This window comes from Engraulis encrasicolus, chromosome 2 (genome assembly GCF_034702125.1).
Source record: "Engraulis encrasicolus isolate BLACKSEA-1 chromosome 2, IST_EnEncr_1.0, whole genome shotgun sequence".
NCBI classification, from domain to species: Eukaryota; Metazoa; Chordata; class Actinopteri; order Clupeiformes; family Engraulidae; genus Engraulis; species Engraulis encrasicolus.
In genome coordinates this window covers 45,070,389-45,081,863 of record NC_085858.1, presented here as the reverse complement: position 1 = coordinate 45,081,863, position 11,475 = coordinate 45,070,389, and the positions used below count along the sequence as shown (strand labels likewise).

The 11,475-nt window shown below is 45.9% G+C and overlaps 1 protein-coding gene across 1 annotated transcript; it reads right to left on the bottom strand.

Moving 5' to 3' along the window:
- Positions 1-325: 325 nt before the first annotated feature.
- LOC134464903 (uncharacterized) lies at positions 326-11,238 on the bottom strand. Its single transcript, XM_063218216.1, has 2 exons — positions 10,751-11,238; positions 326-2,183 (listed from the first exon to the last, which is right to left on the bottom strand). The coding sequence occupies exon 2, from the start codon at positions 2,162-2,164 to the stop codon at positions 326-328; it is 1,839 nt and encodes a 612-aa protein (XP_063074286.1). The 5' UTR covers positions 2,165-2,183; positions 10,751-11,238.
- Positions 11,239-11,475: the final 237 nt, after the last annotated feature.

Genomic DNA, 11,475 nt, shown 5'->3' with positions numbered 1-11,475 from the left:
GTCATTCCATCATCTCTTGCGAGTGCAGTAGTTCCAGTCCCGACTCGACTCTTGTCTGTCTCTAACCCGACTCTTGTCTGTCTCTAAAGATTGTGCACATGATCCCAGGAAAAGGTACAGGACAAAGGCTGACTGTGGTTTTCAGAGTGAGGAGTCCGCCCGCACACTTAAAATCCTTTTTTGTTGTCTTTTATTATTATCATTTCATGGCTGGATCATTGTCACTCCGAACTACCGTCTCTAACTCCTCAACCTCCCACTGCGCCCCAACCCCCCCTTCCGTTTTTTTTTCTTCTATTCTCCGCCTCAGTGGCTTCTGTCTTTCTCAGCTCCTCCTGCCCTCCCCTGCTCTCCTCATAGCTGCCCTGACTTGCCTCCCCTCAGCTCTGCCCCCCTCTGTCGCCCCCGTCCTCTGCCTCTCCCGAGCCCCTGCCGCCCCTGCCCCCGCCCCGGCCCCCGCCGCCGTCCCCTCGATCATGGGGTGGTTCCTGGTGACCCGCGAGAGCAGCACGCACACGCAGGAGGAGTTGATGCGTATCCAGCGCCAGCCCATGCGGTTGTTGGCGTCCTGGGTCAGGGCGCGCACAAACGACTGCTTGGTCTGGCAGCTGCTGTTCCACTGACGCTTGTCCACGCCGCGGCAGCCCAGCGCCTGCTGCGCGTTGTCGCTGTGGGTGTGAGCCGCGGACGCCGCCACCGCTAGCGAGGTGCGGTGGGAGTCCTCGCGACAGCGCGTCTCGTAGAAGTACTGCTTGAGCGGGCCCGTCTTGGTGGGGATCTCGGCCACGATGGTGACGGTGCGGTGGTGGATGTCCACGGCCGTGCGCTTGTCCGTCACCCAGTCGGAGCGCTCGTCGCACACCGACTGCTCTCGCCCGTGCCCGCCGCCGTTATGTGCCGAGAGGCTCCGGCGGGACCTGCTACTAGGAGGCACGCCTGCGCCTGCAGCCGCGTCGGTTCGGCCCAGTAGAACGTTCTGGTACGAACCTGCTGCGTCAGTGTCACCTTTGACATCATTGTTGTCCTCCTCCTCCTCCTCGTGCTCCCAGTTCCCACTGTCCTCCTCCTCCTCCCCCCCAGACAACTGGCCCCTCTCCAGCATGAGCAGCAGGGGCGGGTGCCTGGGGGGCGCGGAGGAGGCTGAGAAGAGCACCCGGGGGTGTGCGTCCAGAAACAAAAGGTCCTCCTCAGCCTGCAGTGCCCCGTCTCCTCCACCAAGTCCACCACCAACACCCAGAGATGAACCTGGACCCATCCCCAACCCCATGACCACCCCTAGGTCCACCTCGGCCCCATGAGACTCCCCGCCATCCCCCTCTGAGGACTCTGTCCTCAGGCTTTCATCATCCGCAGCAGCCCCCCTGCTCGGCTCCAGTGTGTTTTCTGCCGACTCTCGCCGCGTTAGACCAGCGCTGGTCTTTGACACGTGCTGAACTCCAGTCTGTGTCGATGGCAAGTGGTCAAGCGTGTCACTACTGGTGGTGGTGACCACCTCTGAAACAAGTAGTCCTGTGGTGTGACCCGAGCTCGAGCTCTGCACGGCCAGACCCTCTGCTGCTGCTGCTGCTGCTGCTGGTCGCTCTTTGGTGTGGATGTGGTCTGGGTCTAACCGACCGGACTCCGAGTCTGAGCCGTGTGTAATGTGGTCGTCATAGTCACTGGGGTGTCCTCCTGGGCTTTGCTGATCACCTGTTTTGTAGTCCACTGTGTCCTGCCGACTGTCGCTCTGGCCATCAGTACTGGCCTGCTGCTCTGGAGCGCCGTCCTTTGTGTTGCTGTTCAGAAAATGATGTTCGGATTTGAGATTTTTTGGGTTAAGCTTGATTGTCTGTTGTTCCAGCTCTCCCTTGTACGACGTCGACTGCGCTAAGTCCCCCAGAGCTGCTTTCCGCTCGGAGGCTTCACCCTCCACCTTCCTGGCAGCCATACTGTAGTCCGTTTGGGACACATCACCGTGATGGGAACTGTAGTCCAGCACGGGCACCGTAGCAGCGGGAGAGCTGAAGTCAGGCTCAGAGGACGGGCTGCTGCCGCTGCTGTTGAGAGTGAGGTTGAGCTGGGTCTGGCTGGAGTGGCTTGAGGCGGCAACCAGCCTGGGCAGAGGGCTGTGGGGGAACGGCAAGGCCGACGCTATCACCATGGCAACCAGAGGAAGCCAGTGCATCACTTCCAGCACGTATCAACTGCAGACACAGATGGAGAGACAAAGAATTTGTCATTAATAAGTAATATGTAACAACAATGAAAGTCATTATAGTAAAGACGTATCATACAGCACTTTGACACTCAAACTGGTAGTTGACTGAGAAAAACAGTAATTACTTTTTTAAAAGCTGTTCACAGAAAATACGTTTTGATCTTGTGCTGTTTTCAACTCCCAAACTGAAATGTCACAACTCCCCATCAAATCATCAAAACGATTGTCTTTAAATTGTCTTTGTGTGATAGATTAGTTGTTTGTTTTAAAGCTATTTTTTACATCTATGCACACAGCACTCTCACAGAAGTGTATAAAGTAAAAGTGGAAGTTCTCGTGAAATAACTGATTTATAAACTGTAAAATGTATGTACTGGTGCTGTAATTACATGACTTCTACTTCTACCTACTATCACCTCTGCAACGCTGAGATCAGATATACTTTTATTTATTTATAAGGTATAATAATAATAATACTAATAATTGTATTTGTATAGCACTGTATCATACAAGGCATGCATACCGGTAAGTGCTTCACAAATGGGAAAAAAAACATCAATGTTAAAGCTGGATTTAAAAGGAGAAGTAGAGAGGACAGACAGAAACAAGAGAGAATAGCAAGAAGACAAAAGAAGAAGACATAGAGATTGTAGAGTCATAAGTTCCACATATAGGGCCCAGGATTCTTAAGAATTCTTAATTTCTAAGGTAGGCCAACAGTGTTATATGATATGAAGTTTGAATGTGAAAGCTAAACTTTGGCTAATTCGGTATGCAAAGGTGTTGAGTGTAAACAGTTTTTAAAAACTGAAACATATTATTCCACTTTTGTCCTAAAACCATAAAGTAAGCCTACGACCCATCAATGCATTGTATTTCGATTACAACCCATACGAATTATTGTCCCACTTACAGTCTTGTCTGACACATTTAGGACTTAAGTGTGTAGAATTTACAGTAAGTGCATTTCATCATTACAACATACAGAACATAACAGCATAAAAGGCCCATAAAGTATGTCTTTTATCGGTAACATTTTACAATAACGTCCTATTCACAGCTTTATAAGCACTGTGTTAACATCTAATAACAATTAACATTTGAAGAAGCATTTACAAATGTTTGGAACTGAGTAATGAGTGGGAATCAATCTCTACTGTGTTTTATGTGGTTTCATGCCTTGACGCTTCTGGTCTTTGGAGGACAACCTTCCAGGACCGCTGCAACTGCGCTGTGTCTGCTGTGTTAGCATAATATTTCTTGCCCATTTATAAACATTTGTAAACATTTTGTTGATAATTAGTTAATTATTTATAAAGTTTTTTATAAAGCTGTGAATAGGACGTTATTTTAAAGTGTTACCCTTTTATCCTAATAAAGCTATTCTCCATTAGGACGTCAGTAACATCCAACTTCTCAATAGCATCTACTGACAACACTGTTCTAGTGCATTACAACTTTACAGCAGAAAGAGCAGCATAAGAAGTTTATAAATGGCGTAGGCCTACATCTGCATTTTATCCTAATCAAACCCTTCTCCCTTTGAAGCTAGTATAACAAGAAACTCTTTTCAACTATGTTGTTGTTATGCACTAAAAAAAGAAGAAGTTGTGAAATGGGACTGAGAAAGCTTTCTACAGAAAAATGCCAGCCATTGCTGTGGCATAAATGCGCAAGAGACAGATCATTGGACATTTTTAGATTTTAGGGTAGGGTATTCAAACTCCACACCAATCGCTATGGGGCATACCAACCGTGAGAAAGGCCCCTGAACATGATGTTTGAGCATGTAGTAGGCCATAAAACTTCAAACAGGGCCAATAATTTTATACTATTATAGCTCATTATTGTGTCCGATGGAGCATGTCTCTGCCTAGCTGTGGCTTACGGCGACCATAACTACGGCTTGATTTAACACTCAATTTGACGACCCCACACACAAGCCACATGCAAGCAGGCAAAGAGACTAATAATGTCACGCTACAATGCAGCGTTCTACTCCACTGATTCTTATTGCTACATTGCCTGTAATAATGCATAGATAAATAAATACCATTCAAAACTGTGTAGACACTAGTGTTCTACTACAGGTCTCGGCTTATCTTTACAACTAAGTGTAAATGTAAGTGTAAATAGGCAGACGGTATGTCCATCAAACTGTTTTACAGTTTACAGCCTCCAACTGTGTGTCTACACATCTGTGTCATCATTCAGTAAAGTTCAATGTTCATGCATTATAGACTATAACACCAATTCTGTTTGTATGTTTTCTCTGGACTCAGTGTGAAACATACACAACTGTAGACACAGGGGTCTAGCGGCTCATCACTACAACTGTAAGTTTAATAGGCAAACAATGTTGTATCCATTAAAAATGTTTTACAGTTTGCAGGCTCTCTGACAGGCAGTCTATAGTATATAGGCTATAGTCATATCTGTAACTATGTTTGGTTAAGTTCAGTGTTCATGCATGTTTATAGGCTACTACACTTGTGTTTGTATGTTTTGTCTTCACCCCTGTACTGTAGGCCTATAGGAACTCATTCTTGTTCACAATAAAAAGTGTTCCCTTATTCTCTTTCTTTGCCGCTCTAGATGGCCTATCAATCGCATATAAAAGGTGACTGTTTTTGCTGACTGATTTGTTGCTCAAATCATGGCACGGTATGGCATTGGCTTGAGGCAAGTTCAACTGTTTTACAAATAGTCCTACTATACGGTATGTCTGACCTGTTTTTTTTTTCTTTCTCCATTATGCTGTCATGGTGACTGTAGTTACCACAGCAACCACCAGAGGGCAAATGACACCATCTGATTTGAATTAGTGGAAGCCAGTTTTCATCAAAGTCACTCGAAATGCTCAGCATTCACATTTCATTCCGCAAAGCCAGTTGATTGCTTCCACTGCAAACAACCTGGCTGTTGTCCTGCATCAACTCTGGCAAACAGACATTCTGATTTTTGCTAGCTGCTGACATGTGTTTATTAAAGTTTGCACCATGTGGACATTTTAACCCTTGAAGTCTTGCAATGGGACATCAAAGACTGACTGATTGAAAGAAAGAAAGAAAGATTTCTGAAAGAGAAACCACAGAATGACTAAGGAGATTCTGAACCATTGGTTCAAATGGCGAACCAAACCTCCACCCTTCTCTTCCGGGAATTCCTTGGCCTCAAATTAAAGCCAGGTGTCAATCACCTGTTGTTGTTGTGTTAGACTACTAGAGAAAGGGGGAGGGAAGTGACAGGTAAGTCTAAGCTCTTTTTTTCTCTCCATAGGAGGTATGCACAGAATGCAAGCGATGTTGACTCACAAACCAGGCAACCCTCCCCAGTGTCGTCTCTCCCCATGCACAAGGCACAAGGAGGAAGACAAGGATCACTGCACGTCACGTCAAGGGAAACAACCCCACAAATGCACATGTGGAGACGGCCAAGTAGTAGACTGCTCCCAGTAAAGGAGTAAAGTAGTAGTAGAGAGCAGGGCTCTAAATTAACACCAGCCAAATGCTGGTGACATTTCAGTTTGGCTGGTTGAAAAGACCAACTTATTAGCCACTTTGACCCATTAGCGAATGTGTGTTTGGCTAGTAAAAAATAATACATCTACTAGCAATTTTGACTGGCAGTGAAAAAGTTAATTTAGGACCCTGGTAGAGAGAGCAGAGATGGTTAATGGCTCCCTGAGGTACAGCTTTTCTATAAAACAGAAGACAAAAAGTTGCATAGATCATGCTGAGAGTTTCAGGCTGTCAGGATGGAATACAGGACTTGGAAAGAATGCTGTGTTGGAGCTTTGGCCTGATTATCATCGCCTTTTTCAAATCTCTTTGAGACTTAGTCTGACCAAGAGCGTAACAATTAACATTTCCAAAACGGCATGGTTGACCCGCCTCCCTTGGTTTGTATAATGGTTGTTTGCTTCCGACAAAGTGTGAGGACTTCCCCATTTTTCTGGAGCTCAGAAACGATATTTGTACGCTGAAGGTGTTGCGTCACTAGGAGGGCGCAGCCTGGCTAGTGTAGCTCACCATGAGACGTAACGTATGGACAAGAGGGAAAATATTTCAAGTTGCTTGCCTACACAAGAAACGGTAAAGCTCCAGTCAATACTACTTAGCTCACTCACTGGAAGACAGGCCCCACGGTAGTAGTAAACCAATCTGGGTGAAGTTGCAATGCTAAAAAAAAAGGTTCCCATCATTTGAGAGGAATCTCAAATCTTTGGAAATTCGCTCGACTTGCAACACTTGTCAGTAATGCCAACAGGGGCAGTCAGAAATGAAACAGTAGCTAACCCTGCCGTGGCCAAACGGTAGGGCACTCGTCTACCATGTGGCTGACCCGAGTTCGTTTCCCAGCCCGGGTCCTTTGCCAGCCCTTCCCTGTCTCTCTCTCCCCACTTGCTTCCTGACACCACCTGCACTGTCCTATCATAAATAAAGTCAAAAAGACCAAAAATAAATACATTTAGGAAAAGAAAAAAAAGAAATGAAACAGTAGCTGAGGAGGAAACTGAACTGAACTGAACGGGATGATTCTCTATCTCTTCATTTCCTACCACATCAACTCCAATTTCCCACCACCATATCAAATTAGTGATTTGTTTTTCTCTGGTTTTTCTCTGTTTTTCTTGGCCCGCGATAGAAAGGTGTGCAGGCAGACAGGCAAGCACAGACACACGCTCGGTGTTGATGTTGGCAGTGGCTCACACTTTCATCCCTTCTGCCCTGCACTTACACACGCCGGCCACACACACACATGTACTCACGCACGCACGCAAACGCACACACACACACACACACACACACACACACACACACACACACACATACACACACACACACACACACACGTCTCTCTCTCTCTCACACACACACACACACGTCTCACACACACACACACACGCACACACACACACAAACACATACAACCAGGACAAAAGCAATACACAGACCTTTGTCATTTGTAACACTTTACAGCATTCAAGATTCAGGACCTTGCATGGCATCTCAACGCTGCCAAAGACGCACGTGGCTCTTTTCACTACCAGTTTTCTGGCAGGCCTACAGCTCGACACAGTGCGACTCGGTTGCCACTTTTTTGCTCTACGATTGAGCTGTGTCATGCTCGTGCCTATTCGAAAAGCAAACGGAGGCGGCCAAGTCGAGCTGTGTCGAGCTGTAGGCCTACCAGAAAACTTGCAGTGTAAAAGAGGCAATAGTGATTCAGGACTTTGCATAGCATCTCAATGCCACAAAAGACGCAATAGTGTCCTGACTTGCCATAGTAATTCAGATCCTGGGGGGGGGTCCTGAAGGGTGAAAAAAAAGCTTAAGCTGTCAGTCAGAGAGTTCCTGCCTCTTGTTCTCCTCAAAAGAGATCCATATCCCCACTCTGGGGGCTGACAGCAAGTGCTTAACGGAGGGAAGGAAGAACTACCCTCCAGCACTTCTAAAGCCCCGAGAAGCACGTCCTCATCACTGAACACAACCGTGGAACACAGCCATGTCACTAGATATCCAAGTGCTTAACGGAGGGAAGGAAGAACTACCCTCCAGCACTTCTAAAGCCCCGAGAAGCACGTCCTCATCACTGAACACAACCGTGGAACACAGCCACACTAGATATCCAACACTAGATATCCAAGTGCTTAACGGGAAGGAAGAACTACCCTCCAGCGCTTCTAAAGCCTGAAGAAGCATGTCCTCTTCAGCACCATGGAACACAGCCATGTCACTAGATATCCAAACACCTCTGTGGCTTCAACGGACGAATGAGGAAGCTTACCCGTTAATCTGACTCTTTTATGAGTTCAGAGAGCAACGCGGGTGATTATGGAATTATGGTCTTTCTCTGTTCAAACCGGCGTGGGATTAGGGATTGAGCAGGCATCGCATCGCATCTCAGGTTGAGACAGCAAGTCAATTATCTTACCGCCACCTAATCCCCTACCCCCTAAACTGAGCAGCTACTGGAGGCCAGGCCAGAGAGCCAGGTGCTATCAACACTGAGGGGGAGAATGGAGCTCTGGTAGCCAGGCCGTGCCCTATAGTGACGCAACACCTTCGGCATTGCTTCTAGTCAGGCCAAGAGCAACACAATATCGTTTCTGTGCTCCCGAAAAAAACGGGAACTCCTCGCACTTTGTAGGGAAGCTTATAACCATTAGCAAACCAAGGGAGGCGGGTCGACCATGCCGTTTGGGAAATGATAATTGTTATGCTCTTGGTCAGAGCAAGTCTTGAAGAGATTTGAAAGTCGATGATAATCAGGCTAGAGTTCTAGCCCAGCCATGGCTCTAACGCAAGGGTGGGGAACCTTGTTCATTCGAGGGGCCACTTCAAATTCATCCAAGGGCCGTAAAAAGTTCTCCGAGGACTGTACTATGAATACAAACCAGGATTTCCCCCAGCACTTCAGGCTTTTGTTGAAGGCAGCCACCTTTAAAAAGGTCCCCTAAATATAACTTAACAGTATTTGAAATGTATTTTCTAAGTTTCCTTTACAAAATGTGTCATATATCATGTGAAGCTGCATAAGATTAGAACTATATCGGGGGGCAAATAAAACGGCCTAATGGGCCGCAAACAGCCCTCGAGACATAGGTTCCCCACCCCTGATCTAACGGTAGGGCACTGGACTGCTGCGCCAGCGACACAGGTTCAATTTCGGCCCAAGTCATTTGCCGATGCTTCCCCGTCCCTCTCTCCTAACTCGCTTCCTGTCTCTTCTCCACTGTTCTATCCTGAATAATAAAGGCTTAAAGCCACCCCCCCCCCTCCACCACACACACACACACACACACAAAATGTATATTACAGTAAAAAGAAAGAATGGAGCTCTCTGCCTGATGTGCCAAGCTCCTCAGCTTCTCAACGTTGGGCGAGAAAGTGGTGAAACCTTGTCGAACAGTGGCACGGTTAGTTACCATGGCGCCGTTATTCTCTCCCGCAAACATTCTAAGGTAAACAAGGTGGATTTGTAGGCCTACTTAGAGATTTCATACTACATTTAACTCCTGTGAACACCCTCACAGTCTCTCTCTCTCTCTCTCTCAGACACACACATACACGTTCCCTCCACTGTGTAAACCCATTAGTACTCTCCTCATCCTACAAAATACACAAACACTTAAACATACACCTGACAGTATCACCACCTGGCACACTACATGGTCTTGGCCTGCCTTCTGCAGATTCTTTTGACTAACACATGCTCTCCAAATGTGAGAGTGCGGTGTGCAGAGGTGAAACAGCCTTCTGGAAGGCTACTACATAAACATAGCCCCACCATGCACAGCACAGCACACCGCACAGCACAGTCAGGCACATGAGCACACCTACTGACTCACTGGTGAACTCAGCGATTCACTCAGCGATTCACACATCACATGAGTCATTTTTGTGAATGACTATGTATCCAGTAATCAAGTAGTCTAGCAATAATAATGCTATGGATGGACACATCAGAGAAATGGTTGCAACATTTTTTCCCAAAACAATAGGCTACTAAAAACTTATCCATCCTGGACTGTTGAAAAGTAATATTGCCTGTGCTTCCTTGAAAGAAAGAAAGAAAGAAAGAAAGAAAGAAAGAAAGAAAGAGAGAAAGAGAGAGAGAAAGAAAAAAAGAAAAAGAAAAATGTCATCCGTGTAAACTTTCATCTGTCATCTCTACACACTCTGCTGCTGTCCTCATGGAAAAGTGTCCACGACTTAATGCATGCGGATGATGAGAACAAACCACATCTTCGTGGAATGCCCTTTGAGATTACATAAACAGTTGCAGTTCTTCCAAGGCTACATCAAGTAACGCTTCGAAAGAAAATTCACTACAAGTGCTTACACACAATTGTATAAAGCTCAAGCTGCGTGTAATGGAGTTCGTAATTGGGTGTGTCTAATTTCAATACCCATTTGGCGTTGTTCGGGTTTTGGACACTTTGCGCAGCATAATGCCAATGCTGCAAACCCAAAACATGAAGTCGTCGGATTTTGGCCTGTGTCTTGTGACGTCAATGAGACAGGAGGATTCCCTAGATTTTTAATGTAGGCTATTTTACAAGAAACCAAGGTAGGCCATAAAATAATAAATGAAAGAATACAGAGACGACACTTGAGTTTGTTGGTAGTGTTTGCAAACGCCAACAATTAGTTCCCTAGGTTTAGCAAAGACATAACACTGTCATACAGAGTTATACCTCACAGCAAGATAAGCACACACACGGCAATCAATACAACTACGCATTCAATTTCAACGTTGACTAAGTGATTTAATACCTGGGTGCCTCCCAGACTCCGGAGTTAAACGCTCTAAGCGTTAAAAAAAAGTTGTGGTTTATTTTCCATTATATTTTATTTATTTATTTGCCACATAAGACCATCCAGGTGCACATTGGGAAGCCATTCCAAATGAAAGCTTTAGCTAATATTAACGCACATATTTTAGGCTATGTTAACTTTTTTCATGTCTTGCTGGTGCGCTCCACCATATGTGGAAAAGGGCAGAGTAGCACGATGCTTGAAATATGTCAAGGCTGGAGAGTCTTACCGTTTAGGTGAGTTTCGGACCACACGTCCTCTCGGATGACACTGCATTGATTCCAACGTCAGTGACAGAGTTGAGAAGTAAATCGTTATTAAAAACGTGCTCACAAAAAATGAGTGAGCGCGTTCATCCTTCTGTCCCCCCTGGTTGACATCCGTTGTCAGATTTCAGCGTTATAAAACTACCACCCCTATTCAATACAACATTGGAAAAGTTCAACATGCGTAAAGTTATGTAGAGTGGAGTCTTTTATGGCGAGACTTCGGAGACCAAAAGACAAGCGTAAGCGTAGGCGTAACGTCCAGGAGATGACTTTGCGTAAAAGTCGAAGTTTCAACTTTATGAGTTTTACAGACGCGGAACACACTGTCCTCTGCGTTGACGTCTTTTAGATTAATAAGAAAATACTGCGTTGCAGGACTAGCAGTGCCTGTACATCCAAAATGATGACAATTTGCGATGACATTCCGGCGCCGTGGCTCCACAAGAAGTGTCTGTAGACAGTGCATTTGAGAGAGAGAAGTGTAGAGAGGGTTTGGTTTAAGGCTGGGGGAGAGGTAGGAGGGGGCAAACGCGACATGGAACGTCTACCTAAGATACACTAACACACAAGCAATAACCGTGTGCTCTATTAAAACAACATCAGATGTCAAAATACTATCTCTCGTAATTGAAACCGCCAGACATATTTTAACATGGACTTTAGCCTGTGCGTGACCACTAATGAT

Bases quoted from the DNA above. Each gene is read 5' to 3' on its own strand.
- LOC134464903 (XM_063218216.1), bottom strand. From the start codon at position 2,164: ATGCACTGGCTTCCTCTGGTTGCCATGGTGATAGCGTCGGCCTTGCCG.